At 33.6% G+C, this 16,102-nt stretch overlaps 1 protein-coding gene across 1 annotated transcript in view; it reads left to right on the top strand.

Annotated features, from left to right (window-relative positions):
* The window catches only part of LOC150110368 (glutamate-gated chloride channel-like), a 198,317-nt gene that overhangs the window by 163,423 nt on the left and 18,792 nt on the right, over positions 1-16,102 (top strand). The window contains exon 5 of the mRNA XM_090396849.1: positions 8,192-8,259. Within this exon, the coding sequence (XP_090252975.1) occupies positions 8,192-8,259 (68 nt within the window). The remainder of the gene's footprint in view (positions 1-8,191; positions 8,260-16,102) is intronic.

Genomic DNA, 16,102 nt, shown 5'->3' with positions numbered 1-16,102 from the left:
AGCTTAATGTTGTATAACGTGAGAGCTTTTGCAAATTTCTACAGAAGCCTTTCAGTTAAATTTTGGAAAAATGTAAAAGAAAAGTTTCGCATCATCTCCAACTTTTTCTTACAATTATTTGTTGTGCGTATGTTTTGTCATCTGTAATGATCTAAGTGATAATTCTTGGAATTAAAATATATCAAGTAAATTGTGCATTTAAATTAAAAAAGGTCTTATAATGCGTCATTTAGTGTTACCTTTAGATTTTGATATACGTGCTCAGCGGCGCACCCAGAGTGTGTGTGTGTGGGGGGGGGGGAGCTCCCTGGCCCCATCAAAGAAAAAGTGAAAAAGACACTAGAAAAATTTTCCAAAAATCTTTTCCTAATTAATTATTTTTTTTTTTTAAAATTTATGTTGTGTCGTGTCTTAGGTCGTATGCGATGCGCAGTGTGCATTCTCAAATCGTCTACTCAACTCCCCCTCCCAAGATTAAATCCTGAGTGCGCTACTGTACGTACTAATATAATAAACTTTATAAATTTAAAAAGTTTCATAATGTCTGGTAATTGGTCGTAACACAAAGAAAAATACGTAGTTTTTATTTTTTTAAAAATGCTTGTAATTGTTATCAAACTATAACTATTCGAACACATTCGAAACTAGATTAACTACAAGTGAATGGAAAGATTGCATCAGCTATGAGAACTGTTTAGTTATCAGGAATTTGTTGAACTTAACATTAACACAAAAGAAATGGTTCAAGTTCCAGTCATTCGCCAAGGAGAAATATCGAATAGCATATTTTTGCTGATTTAAATCTGTGACACAGAACTGGCGAAACAGCATAAATAAAATAGCAAAAATTGTAATAGAAAAGAATAAACTTGAGATGATTCATTTTAAGAAAAATAAACCTCTTGAATGTACTGATGCAAGAAACACCAAGTAATCTTCCTTTTAGCAAGATTCTATCTTCGTATTATCAAGCAAGCAGAGTTCCCTAAATTAATGGAAGTTTCATAGGATATAATCTGTTTTGCACCAAAATATAGGTAATATTCTGGGGCATTAAATTTGGACACTTGATGTCTATTAGACCTGAAAAGTTAGGGACCACTTGATGTAGTGGATGGGAAAAAATCCATCCCCCGCGGAAATCTGAACAGTTTGCTTAGTATAGTATGTAAGTTAAGCACCACTCTACATCTGTAGCTAAATGTATTTTATTGCATAAACCGAACTATTTCTCAAGTGTTTTACTCTGTCAACGAGAAGGAACAAAGAAGAGAATTAGAGGTAGTGCAGGATTGAATTAAGTTTACGTCTTACCGGCGAAATATTTGTTCTCATCACAGTTGGCGGAGACCATAATATTAGATTACTGGTTCGGTCTGACTGCAACCTCATTGGTTGCTGATTGTGAATCTCCCAGTCACCATAAACTTTCAGGGCTTCCGATCACGAAAGACTAATTGCTGAGGATTAAACAAACATTTCATACCCTGAAGGGACTTTAATTGTCTCGCGAGCTACGACACACACACACATACACACACACAAAACTAGGCTTTGCTGGTGACTGTAGGATTTCTATTTTTAGAACCATTTCTCTAATTGGCAAACAGAACGTTCAGTGGTATATTGATTAAAAGAACGAATTACAAAGAAATGAAAGAAGAAGAAAAAATATATATACACAACATTTGGCAGAAAGAGAATTAACAAAATTTGGAAAGCTATGCAAGGCTTCATGAGAAATAATACTAAATTAAACTCTCTCTCTCTCGTGTGTGTGTGTGTGTGTGTGTGTGTCAGGAAAAAAATCTCTTTAAGTATAAAAAAAACTAATCCATTAAGAACTGCACAACAGCTTAAATCCGTGGCAAGTAATTCGAAGCATTCAGGGGGGGGGGGGAGTGTGGAAAATGGGAACTTAATGGCAACTATATGCTAACAACTTGATAAAATTATATGGTGATGATGTAACCATAGGTTGAACATTGTCTTGAACGTTGAAGATTAATTTGTATTCATTTTACTCATAAATATTTTACTCTTAATGCAAAAACGTTTGTATCAAGAAAGTTAATTAGTGATGAAGCATCTTTTAATAAAGTAATCCAAACATATATTTTTCGGACAACAACTAGCTAACAAATATCTAGAATTTACTCGCATTCAATTAACTGTATTGCTTACATTCATTATTTTTTTTCACAACCTGGACTAGTGAATAGAACTTGTGTTAACGTAATAGCAAGATTATATGTAAATGTTACAGATTTCTTAGGTTAAATTTATTTTGTTTGTTCTCTTTTGATGAGTTTGCATCAGATGATGATTCATTAATCTCTGTTTTTAATTCACCATTATCTTCAATAAAAACGCTACTCAATGTAAGTAGAAATAAGACTAAAGAAAACAACGAAAAACCTAGGAACAACAACTAAATAGCAACGCAATATATACAATTATCCAAGTTCGGCGAAGCAGCCATCTGCTACGAAAAATGATCACGTCATATGAACTTAATTATCTCTAGATGGAAGCAAAATCGTCCACGTGAAATGATAGCTTGTAACGAGAGCAACAATGTCGTTCGACCACTGCGTGAAACCCAAGTCACCAAATGACCGGAAACAATTAACTGGTAATAACAATGTTCACAAAGCTAAATGACACCAAGGCAACCGATCACATGTGGGAAAAAGTGTTAACTTCAACAAAGTTTGGATATTTAACACGCTAGATGGCTATTGTTATGAAATTGCTTGAATTTATGCTAGCAGGAAATGGCCGAGTGTTCATTAGTAGTGTAACTAAAATGGGATTACAAGCGGAATGCTGATTAAATAAGCATCTCGGAGAGTTACTTATTAATCTAAATTGCAGCGAAGAATAGTCTGACTTTATGCTTTAACTGCCATTACTGGTAACGAGAAGCGAAATACTGAGAACATTTTAAACTACATTTGAAGTAGTCGTTGCGAGTGTTACACGAAATATACGTGGGTATTCGGCTTAATCTAGGTATATAAATTCCGCTCATTTTCCATTTAGGCTAGAATCATACTTTGCATATTTTTTGCATTCTATTTTTAGTGCTTAAGTGTTTACTCTATCCACGAAACTACTCTATACAAACAAACTATAACTATATTCTACAATTTGGAAGAAGGGCAGTCGACCTGATATAGCTAGTTTTATACATATATATTGATATTTCCTCCATGAAATTATTATTATTTTTAGCTTTGCAACAGGATCTTATTTTTTTAATTTAAACACATGTACCCAATTTTAAGTGTTTTTTTTTTTCTATTTTTTCTTAGTCTTCAATCTGAAAGTACTGGATGGAGTCACGTGCGCTTCAGAATGTATCACTAAATATTTACCGGTAAACTTTCATGGTCGTAAAATCATTCTAGAATAGAGAGAGAGAGAGAGAGAGAGAGAGAATTTTGATTCAGAGAACTCGTCTTCCTCGGTACCGAATAAAAAACAAAGAAATTTTAATATAAGAACAAAGTTGCAATTAAACTGTTAGAAATTTAATCCTTCTTCTTAATGCGTTTTCTTCGAATCCATTTAATTTATTTTGTTTTTATGCAATTAAGGAGCATTATATATATCTTAGCAATAAGCAATCTTATATTGCATATGGTATTGAACGAGCTTTTGTATTATAACAGAAGGAAGCAGAGAACAACAAACACTTAATGCGGCTTTTTTCTATAATGTGTCTGGAAAGAAGTGTGCACATTATAAATGGAGCTCGCGATGTTGAATTTCAGTTGCTCTTCTGTGTAATCCTCCAAGCACTAAATAGCGAAAAAAGTTATAATTAATCTTAAGCGATTAGAGTCCCTCTTTGCAGCGAAGTGCAGGCATGTTTAATCCAACTAAGCAAACAGGCCTTGACGTCTTCTCTCCTGGTAAGTCTTAGGCAATTTAAGGTCAAGTCTGGAAATAGAAATTTTCTTGTCTCCTTAATCTCAGATGATTCCAAGAGACAAGTTCACAAAAACCAAGTAAATGAGAACGTACATCACTAGAAGATGTTTTAATGACACAACTGTGAAAGTGAATGAAATATCTTATTCGAAGTGGGATTGGAAATATTTAATGCAACAGACTTGTTCTCAGTTATTAGTTATTTCTTCTCCGAAATTTCGAAACAAAATCTAATTTTGAAGATAATGTCATTCTCTATCTTTTAAAATCTCAAATATTACCAAATTATAAATGCGAAATTCTGTAAGGATAGGAATCGGAATTCGAAGTGCAACATGAAATCGCCAAACAGGTCCTCTAGCATTAATTTGGGGAACTTCGCCAACTAGGAACATTTATCGAAGAAAAGCAAACAGTAACAAGTTGCAAAGTTCCAACACGATAATTTAAGTTAATTTGTTAGTTTTAAGAAGTGCGTAAGGAATAAATAAATAACAAATCCTCTAACACTTTCTTCTCCCATAGGAAGTAAGGAATTCTTTCAGTCCTAACTGTTTGGAAGTTTGCATGCAACTGATCTTTACCCTTATTCAGCATTGACAGTTGAGTTCATGACGGCTGGCTATTTTAAAGACTTAGGAGCGAGATTACAACTGAAGCCATATTGTGTTCCTAAACCATAACTAGTAGATTATTATCTAAAATGCTGCAAGTTCTGCAGTTCGATTTTAGTTACCGGGTTACATACTCTACTTATCTACGCCAGAAATCATAACTCAGAAACCCACTGGAAAGAAAAAAGTATAGAAAATATCTAGAAAAAATTTTCTTCTAGTCGGAAATTAAATCAAACTTGCAACTGGTTTAGTTTTCATGTCTAGCAGTATGAAATCATAAACGTAAATAAACGTTTTGTACTTTTACTTAAAAATAAAACTCTTGAAGCCATTTTGGTTATATTATATAACTAATTGAACTAAACTACTGAGTTAGAGCGCCCAGCCTCTGTAACTCTTTCTGTTTCAACGAAGTCCTTTGTTTGGAAGGACTTCCGTTCGAATATTGTCTAGGCGAAGAAGAACTTTCATTATGGATCTTCAAGTTAGATGAATTTATATGTCCAGAAATTTTCTATCAAACTTCTATGGCGAAGTTAAACACGCACTGTATCTGGCATGAGTGAAATATCCCGTAATAATACTTTTAATAATTCACCTTAATTAGCGCTCACTGTCTGTCCGGATTGACATTAGCAACCATAATTTTTAGAATATTAGTGTTATGCATTGTTTGTGTGTGTGTGGTAGGGGGGGGGAGAATGAAGTGGTTCTCATGATGGTTTTCCATTTTGTAGGGTGAAAACCGAGTTTCCCGGAGAGGGGAAACATAAGTCCTCCATCCCCGTATGAGACCGACTAACTCAGCTTCAAATTAAAAGCCATGATAAAGGTTTTTCGCATCCTAGGCGAAATTCGAACCCACAACTTTCTAACCACCGGCTGAGTTAAGGACGATCTGGTTAGATCTTCAATACTGAAATAAATTCAGTCTACTTTAAGTAACCCAGCTAATATATTAAGTAGCTAAATATGTTATTTTTCAATAAAGTATTTGAAGGCTCTCACTGTCTATAAATATTGATCTGTTGCTTTATCTCAAGCTGAAATTCCACTGGACGAAACGCAGGGCACAATTCCGAAATTCCCCTGCGGTGTGTTAAGGATTAGAGAAAACATTGATTGAGTGGTTGCCTTCTAGTTCGTTTACTCTACAGATCTGAGAATTGGTGCATCCCGTTCTAGGTGTGAAATCTTCTCTTTGTTTCTTTTGTTTATCTCTGAATGAGACATTGACGTCACCTGATCGTGTTTGCTGCTTTAGACATGATCCGATTGATATAAGAGTTGGAGCAGCTCTTATCAGAGGATGACTTTTCTTGTCTACTTTGTAGAGTATATTGTAAATATACTCTGCGGAAGATTTGTATACTATATCAATGATAAAAATGATGGGGAAATCTCTCTCTCTCTCTCTCTCTCTCTCTCTCTCTCTGTGTATGGATTAACTACTAACATTTTACCACTTCACTTGTTTTTCATTAAGATTTGAAACTCATTCTTATGTGATAATCTCCGCGTTGAATTCTCCAAAGTCAACTTTTCGAAAATTCTCATCTTTCTTTTCTTTACCCGTTCTTTTTACGTTATGTTTACGTTTTTTTAGTTCTCATTTTTTACGATTTTTAAAGGATAGTGTCCATATATCTGTGCCGCATGAGATAAGCCAAGGTCATATGAACCAGTGAGGAAAAATGTAATTCTTTAAAGGGAAACAAGTACGTAAGGAATATTAGAAGAACATCCTCACGAACGAGTGAGGATGTTCTTCTAATATGAGTCTCTTTAAGTGAACTCGAGAAGTATTTTTTTTGTGGGCAATTTCTATTCTTTCTTTCTTCGGACACGTCAAGGACTTTCTTCTAGCTTCCTCAAGGGTGCTCTTTGTCTTTCGATGATGTATAGGTAGTCTCATGACAAAGAAGAGTAATGAGTGTCCCTTTGTTTTTAGTTGGAGAGAAGGAAAAAACTGCTTCTTTCAATAGCTATATTTACAACGATAAGCTTCACTAATTTGGTATCGAATTAATGAGAAGCTCTTATAATAGATGCGTTAAAAATAGACTTGCTGCTTAATCATCGTTTTTAGCTTGACATCTAAATTTGAAAACGTTTTCAGCTTCGATTGTTTCTCATTTAAGCTGATGTTTCTAAAATTTGTGTATTGACGGGTCTGAACAAAAAATATTGTAATGTTGTAATATTTTAAATGAGTAAAAAAGTTTGCTGCTTTCGAGAATCGCTCCTATATTCAATATTTCACTAATTTATTATTTTTAGGTATTTTCAAGTATTCACGAGGCATCCAATTATTATCAGCAATGGATCAAAGCATTTCGGCCTAATTCAAAATTTAGCCCATTAATTTACAATAACCAAACGGGCGCAAAAAAAGATCAACACAACCTTTGCCGACACATTTTTATAATCAGAATTTTAGAAAAGTAAAAAAGAAAAAAAAAAGAAAAGAAAAGAAATGGACGAAATTAAACTCATGAAGGATGATCCGCCTCTGTCCGTGCAGAATAATACTAGTCGCATAGGTTAATATCGATGCTAACAGGAATTATCTTTTTATTGGCAACGAACATCATTGAATGCTTTTCTCATTTCACTCATTGTTGGCTTCATTTATTTTGCTTTTTCACAGCTGAATTCTTTACACGATCCATAAGATCATAGGAAATATCACAAGTAGTCTTTCGGGTTGGTTTGTTATTGAAAATCAATTTCTGGCATTTTTTCCTTATAGTACTTATATTTCCTTCTTTATTACGAAACACAGACTTTCTTAATGCACCACATACATCCTATCCTCGAAAACAAATAATAAAAAAGCAATATAAGGTTTTATAAAAGACAATGAATAGAATGTAACACGTAAGCTACTTAATACTCGACTATTCAACCATCCTGAACTACTTGAAAGAATAGGAATATTATTAGAATCTGTTTTTCTCATTTTTAAACCCAAACAATAGATGTAGTTTTGGCATTCAAGCATTAAAAATTCAGCGTATTCTAATTATCTTATAACAAAATGTCCTTTTTTTGCTAGTAAATTCAAAGTTAGAGCATTGTTAAAGCAAACGATACTGAGAGCATTGAAAGCTTCCTATTCCATTGTTGATTATTTTGCTTTTTTTCTTCCAATGGTAAACATCTAATTTAAAATGAAGCAACTTATTCTAACGATAGATTTATTATCTCTCAAAGTTTGCATGTTAAACAGTTTAAATGAGCAAGAACAATTAGCGTAATTAATATTTATAGTTTCATTGAGGTAGCTACAATATAATTTTTTTTTATTTTTTTTCAATTCATGAATAATAATAGACTCTTATATTTATTATTATTATTATTTCTCCTTGATTTAAATTTCGTACCTCACAAATTATGTATCCTTGTAAGTTTAGCATTTATAAATAGATTAATATTCTATGCTTTGCACTAAATACAAGCTAATAGCATATTTTCGATAATTTTGTTTTCTTAAATCGCATACATAACTGTTAGATCATCGGCTCTTCCTGGAGATTTTTTAACTTTTGCAATGCTAAGACGACATTAACTCATTCTCTTTCTTGCTACAAACATACACGGTTTCTCAATTCGTGTTATCCTATTTATTCTAGATGGTCCTGCTGTTGTGAGAGTGAACATATTTATCAGGAGTATCAGTAAAATTGATGATGTCCAGATGGTAAGTCATAAATGATTTTTCTGTTGTTTGATATCATAAAATATCTTTAAGTTTTCTATAAGGAACCCAACTTTGAGCGATACTTAACAAAATAAAGATTTTGTCGCAGGTGTCTAACTAAAGAGTGAAACTGCGCATCCAACACACTATTTACCAATGTAGTTCTGATTTTAGGATAAACATACTGCTTGCGTAATTGGAAAAGTATGTCTAAGAAACACAGCTTGATTTTACTATAACGTAACAAGCCAGTGAAGGCAAATTGGATTAGAGATTCAATAATAATGTCTGTATATTTGACAGAAATGGCCACATTGAAGGCGCATTACGAATATTTCCACCGCCAACGAATTGTCCGCGGACATCAGATCATTTGAGTTAACTCAGTAATTTTACTTAAAGTAATGTCATTCATATTTGCAACTTTTCCCTTATTTTCGCGTATAACACCGACAAAATTTCGATCTTATCTTATCAATTAATAAAAGATCGAAATTTTGATAAACTAAGATATCTTTATTCTTATCACCAATAAAAAATTGATTTAAAAAACAGTTTTGTGATAGACAACAGATGTCTTCAAAAAGTTCTTCAAAATGTCTTCAAAAGGTCACCAGATCAAACTGGAAATTTTTCAAACAATTTTCCAATTTTTCACAGTAGGGATAACACATCGGTCGACCACCACCCTGCTTATTGACAAATCATCTCCTGTCTATTGAAGATATTCAGAAATACCCATGGACATGAAATTTCGTTCACAATTTTATATTTAAAACATTACTTCAAAAAGAAAGTTTCATTTTGCTAACTAATCCTTACATTTGGAAATACAATTATTAAAAAAAATCAAATAAATTTCCTTAAACATTTTTAACCGAAGGGAACGGCAACAGTCTTTTAAGGCAGTCAATTTGAAATTGACAGGTAAGTAGGTGGTCTTCACCTCTTACCATTACCAAGGTTGGGGGCATTTCCATGACATTCGAACTAAGATGGAATCTTCCTAATTCTATGTAACCGCCATTAGAATAGATTTTACTGAAGTGAGGGATTTAAAAACCGAGTTACACCCTAATTCGTCTTCAAAGATCGACAATCTGGATTCACGTGGAAAGAAAGAAAAAAAACGGCTCGAAAATAATTCCTCTGATTTCTGACTAAAACCAATCCTATAAATTTGTCTTTCTTCGCAGACCAAACATCGTGGAATTTTGTTGGGAATATGATATAAGTAGTTGTTTGATTTTGTGTTGTAATTCTTATTCTTACCTAGTTACAAGAATATCTACAAATTCCAATACGCTTTCTTCTAAGCACTTGAAGCTCATTTTCTTCACGAATCTACCATTCCTCTATGAAACTTTGTTACGAGTTCCAACTTACATAAAAAATAGGTTTGAGCTGGATGGTGTGCTGCCAGAGTAGAGTTGTTCGGTAATTAACCCTTCTGTTCATCCTACAAAGAGTATTGATTTGATATTAATTGCGCCACAATACATTCGAAGCGGGCTCCTTGGAAGCTTAAATTTGTAGTAAAAACAGACAAAACGGGAAAAAAAAAAAAAAACAGCGAACTGCCAGAATAAACTTGTACATGTCTCAATTGCCTTCTTGTATTTCTAACCAACCTCTAAACTTGATATTAACTACACTGGTTACTAAAATTACTAACTTTTTTTGTTAAATAATGATCTGTAACTTGCTGTGATATAACAAGTACTCTTACTTTTTTTTATAAACAATTAGCTTTTCCTATGCCAGGTGTTAAATATGTTCGGATCCGTTGAGTTCTTTTAACCTGTAAGTTTTCGGATTGATTTCGCCTTAATTAAATCATTTAAAATAAATAATAAATAAATACAAGAGAAGAATGAGTCATTAAGTTCAGGACACTTGAGAAGCAGGAAATTAATAAAATGTTAAATCGTTTAAATATTTTTAAATGTTTAAAAATAAAAGTTTAAAGATTTAAATTTTTTTCAATTAAAAAATGTTAACTGTTTAAAATCCATTTTGATTCGCTTTTATTAACAGTATTTAGTGATTTTAGTTAGCATTAATATTATTAATTACCAGCTATCCTTTATTAATATGATTTGTTAACAAACTCGCAGTTTATTGAAATTATTTTGCAAATTAAAGCATTAATTAATGATAAAGGCGCTGGAATAAATTTCTTTGCGATATTCACGCTTGCTTTAGGCGATCGACACACAAATATTCGTGCTGCTGTCGATGTCTTGAAATGGATACCTCGAAATAAGAAGGACAAAATGCAGAGCTCAAATATTCGATTTAGATCAAATATTCGGAAATAACCGTGGCCCGTAAAAAAACATGGCGGGGTCTAGATGTTTATCCTGATTTGTCACGTTATGATCCTTTAAGCTGATTTCATAGCTATTAGCGTACCTTATCTATAAAGTGCACCTTTTTTTCAAGTCAGGTTTTCTTATTAGAGGTTAGACGAAAAGAAAATCTCAAGACAAACTTGAAAAAACTATCTTGGTCTGAAGATGTTTGTTGTCCAGCCTTTGCTACAATGTAAGGTAAAAGTCAGGAAATAAACATACTTTATCATTACGTTCTACGTCGCCTTTATTTACAGATTGTTTCAAGTTCTAACCGATTATCCGGGCATGTCACTTGCTTTGAAAGAAACAGGAAGGTTTTCGGAGTTTGGTTAGCCAATTTAAAGTAGTAGAAAAGTTTTCGCTCCTGCATCTGGTCTGGAGTTTTTCTTTTCTTCTCAAAATCATCGCAACTACTCTGTGGGCAAATAGAGTACGGAAGTAAAATTAACCAACTGTCAGAGTTTGATTTCTTCGAAAATCAATGTAGTCTTACCAGACCATTAGGACTCATACCAGTAACAAATATGATGGATTAATGTTTGTATAATCTAGTAATCATGAATCAAAATGTTTCATTATTATCAAGACAATCAAAATTTCATGAAGAACTAGAAATTAAAAATACACACTGTAATCCCTAAAAATATTCATAGAAAATTACGACAAACGGATACTTAAATATAATTTGTATTTAAATAATTGTATAAAAGTTGTTTGAAATCGATTTTTTTAACTCGAAAATGAGTCGCATACGGAAGCGATAGGGAATTCCTTTCCGGGAAGCTCGGGTTTGTCATCCAGCAACACGAACAAACTCCCCAAGAACAAATGCAATAAACAGACGATGTATCATACTATCCACGTAACTTTAGTTGATTCTGCCGTAACTATCAACAACCCATAAAATAAAACTTTGCTGAGTGGATTTAATTAAAAAACTATAAGGAAACAATCTCTTTTATAAGCAATGTATTTATTTTAAAATTTACATGTTATAAAAAAAAGCATTTATTGTACGGAAATACACCATATTTATAAGGACTTTTCCAGTGAACTTCGAGTCAGCTGGTACAATATGGAATGGATAATTTATTTTTCTTTAACAGACATAATGTGACGCTTTGTAGCTTCAACAGCTTTAACCGTAATCCAAATCAAAATAATAATAAAGATGTGTTATTACTGAATTTGAGCATTTCAAATCTTTCCTAACCACTTAAAAATGGAAGAATTTAAATGAGCCAAAATCTTCTACGTTTGCTTTGATGACGTCAGTAATTATCAAATAAAACTTCGTGAACATTTCCGTAACTCTTGGCAATGAACAGTAATGTGTGTGTATGAACGAACGAACGAAGAAATTCTCATGTAAATAGCTTTAAAATGAATTGCAAGACTGTCAATCTCTCCCAGAAGGCAATGAGTGGAATGAAAAAAAATGCACGCTTATTCCAAGTGTGCATTGACAAATCGCTAAAATATTTTTGTTTTGGGAGCAAATTAAGCTGCTAAGCGTAACTGAACAGCAATTAAATTCCGTTATTTTTTCCCCAGAGTGGAATGAATATATGGCTAAGTGCAGCGACAACACAAAGTGTGCATTTTTCTAAGACGTTAATAAATTCTTAATTAGCCGTCAGACGCGAATTGTCTCTACTTTTCTAAACCAGTTCGTGCATATTCGTTGGAATTAATTAATTCATCTGCCGTCCTCGATATTTTCTCTACTTTTTTAAAGAAAATCAGCATGTCATAATCTCATAAATGAAGGAGTTAAATCCTTATAAACATGAAGCCTTCATACTTTTAAATAACACGTCTACAACGATTCTTGATCGTCGTTTCATAAAGAGATTGGTGCATTTTCAGAGAACTAGACAGATGCAGGAAAGTTCTACTGAAATTTTCTCTTTTGTCTAAGAAAAAAAATAGTTTTTTTTTTCTTCTGTGTGGATAACCATTTTAGTGGAAAGGCTCTTTATCAATGGGTAGCTTCGTTTGCCACACACGGAATACATCACCAGGTTTTATTGCCTCTCTTGGGTATCGTTCCCCATCAACACACGCATTATTTCGATAATCTTTTCTCCCACTAACAGGCCTTAAGCAATTGCCGTTTTTCTAACCCGGAAAGAGGCAATTCAATACTTCATGGTTGAGTCTTATTATTTGGGTTTATGGCTAATCACAAAACACACGTGATTTCCGAGGATTATACTAACCATAGTTTACAGGATTTTTAAAGACAGTCTCTACTGCGTGATTTAAATCCACTGAGGGACGGACGATTTAATAAGAAGTAAATAGAAAAAGGTTCGAATTTAGCTTTAATTTCAAATATAATTACGTATAATAAACTTTACGTGGACCGGAAAAATTATTACCCAAAGAAGATCTAAAACTTTTTAGAGCTTTATGACGAGCATACCAATGAATGATTATACATTCGGTATCATGGGGAAGGTAATCTTTAGATAATACAAAAATCTGCTCTAATGATAAAGCATTGGGCTATTTCGAACATTTAAACTTTCCCTTTTTTATGCGCCTGGTCATCCTAGTGGATAGTTCCCGCTCTCCAAGCAATCTGGATGCAGTTTTGAATCCCACTTATAAGGGCTTTCAAGCTGAAGATAAATGTTCAACTCTACCATAGAGTCATAGTCGTATGCTCTCTATTATCAACGTTTTAATTACTTCCATGTTAAAGAAAATTTAATCACTGCCTATGAAATAGGAACATATCAGTATAGGTTTCTTTTTAAAGATAATATTTGTTTCACTAATAAACAAATATTAGCTGTAAACTGCATATCATTTTATTCTCTCCTTTATACGTCATCATCATCATCATCATCATCAAATTCCTGCCATGTACCCTCAAGGGGTGTACAGGATATGACAGTACTACATGAAAAAATTACATCATTACTAACTTCCTATCTACAATTTTCCTCCTAATCAGTCTGTTACTTGTCAAGACTCCAACATTATCAGATCTTATATTTCTATCGTCTAAGGCACTTTGTACCGTATCAATCCACCTATATCTTGGTCTTCCTCTGGGTCGTTTTCCTGCCAACCTAGCAGAGAACACTTGTTTTGCTAATCTTTCCTCTCCCATTCTATTTAAGTGACCATACCATCTGAGATTAGCTCTGCTAACGCATTCCTGGATGCTGACAATGTCAAGTTCTTTCCTAATATCCTTGTTTTTAATATGATATTGCCATTGATGCCATCTGTTCACGCCTCTAATCTTTCTCAGGACTCTCATATCTGCGGTCTCTAGTCTTTGGTCAAGTGTTTTACTTCTGACCCAGCTCTCAGATCCATAAGTTAAAGTTGGTTTGAACACAGTCTTGTATAGAGCTAATTTAGTGTTCCGACTAATTTCTTTCTTATTCCATATGAATTTATTCAATTGACTTCCCACCATACCAGCTTTGCTGATTCTGTTGTCTATTTCTATATTTAGTTTACCATCTTCAGTAAAAATTGTGCCTAAGTAGCTGAAATGTTTTACTTGTTCCACAGGTTCTCCATTCACAACACAGTTGACATTTTCAATGATTCTGCCTATTTTCATTGTCTTTGTCTTTTTATTGCTGACCTTCATACCATATCTATTACAACAGCTATTCAATTTAGTCAGAGAATCTTGCAGACTTGTAGCGGATTTATTTAGAAGTATAACATCATCCGCATAAAGCAAAGAGCTGACATTAACATCTCCAATTTTGATATCAGGTTTAATACCACATTCCTTCATAATGTGATCCATATAGATAATGAATAACAGAGGGGATAATGTACATCCTTGTCTCACACCAGATTTAACATTAAACCATCTTCCTGTACTTCCTTCAATTCTAACTGCTGACTCACAACTCAAATAAAGACTAAGTATTGCTTGATATAATGCCCCATTGACACCATATAACTGCAGCGTATTGAATAGCTTCTCTCTTGGCACCTTGTCATATGCCTTTTCCAAATCGACAAAACTTAAATACAGATCTTTGTTATATTCCCATGCTTTCTCGACTATTTGTCGTAAAGTGAAGATCTGATCCTGACAGCCTCTATTTGGCCTGAATCCAGCTTGTTCTTCACCAAGCTTTTCTTCCACAATTCTTCTCAACCGTTTCTCAAGTATACTTGCATAGATCTTGCCAGGAACACTCAGTAGGGAAATACCTCTGTAATTCTCACATTCAGTTTTATTTCCCTTTTTATATATGGGTACTATAAGAGCTCTACTCCAATCATCGGGAATTCTTCCCTCTGTCCAGGCTTTCTGAACTATGCAGTGCAGCCACTGTAAGACTCTTATACCACCATACTTCAGCATTTCTGGTCGAATATCATCTACTCCTGCTGCCTTTCCACATTTCAAGCCTTTGATGGCTTTTTCTACTTCAAGTATCGATATGTATTCCTGACGGCATGCCTGGTCAGTGTTTTTTATCACTGTGCTGTCATCACTGCTTGTTTCATTTAGCAGTTTTTCAAAGTAATTACTCCATACTTCAAGGATATCTTTTTCTCCTGTTTTCATTTCACCTTTATCATCTCTAATTCCTTTTACAGCACTCTTTCCTCCATTCCTAAGCTTCTTCAACAACCTCCAGAATATTTTGCCACCTTCTTGATATTTATTTTCTATATTCTTGCCAAAGTCCTCCCATGACTTTGGTTTAGCTAGTTTTACACACTGTTTAGCTTTCTTACATTTGTCTCTGTATTCTGTAAGAGTAAAAGCTGACTTATTTGCCAGGAACTTTTGATATGCTTTCTTCTTTTCCTTCACTGCCTCTTTAACCTCCTGTGTCCACCAGGGAGTTCTGATTTTTTTATCCTTACAAACAACCTCACCACATGCCTCTCTGGCAGAATCAATCAATATTTTCTTCAGAGTTTGCCAATGAATCTCCAAGGTTTGATTCCTGTTCTCAAACTCTTTCATTTTTCCTTCAATAATCTTTGTGTATTTTAGTCTACAGCTCACATCTGAGAGCTGCTCAACTTTTATTCGCTTTAAAACTTTCTTGCATGTTATTCTTTTCGATATGAAATTCAATTTTATCCTGCTCAAGACTAAATAGTGATCACTTCCAATTTCAAATCCTCTGTACACTCTGGTGTCCTGCACCAGGGAGAAAACATCACTATCAACAATAACATAGTCAATGAGACTTTTCTTATTCCTAGCCTCTTCTCTCCATGTGAATTTGTGCACATTTTTATGTTGGAACATGGTGTTAGTAATAACCAGTCCATGTCCTGAGCAGAAATCCAACAGATATTTGCCATTATTATTAGCTTTGCTCTTTTCTCCAAATTTTCCCAAAATATTTTTGTATGTCTCACAATCATTTCCTACTCTACTATTTAGATCCCCAACAAGGACCAACTTTTCCTTTTTCATTGTGTCAGTTGCTTTTTCTAAAGCCTCAAAAAATTCCTCCACTTCTACCTTAGTA

The sequence above is a fragment of the Typopeltis vanoorti genome, chromosome 1 (assembly GCF_054136105.1).
Source record: "Typopeltis vanoorti isolate ZY-2024b chromosome 1, IOZ_Tvanoo_1.0, whole genome shotgun sequence".
Lineage (NCBI taxonomy): Eukaryota > Metazoa > Arthropoda > Arachnida > Uropygi > Thelyphonidae > Typopeltis > Typopeltis vanoorti.
This window is presented reverse-complemented; position numbering and strand designations above follow the sequence as displayed.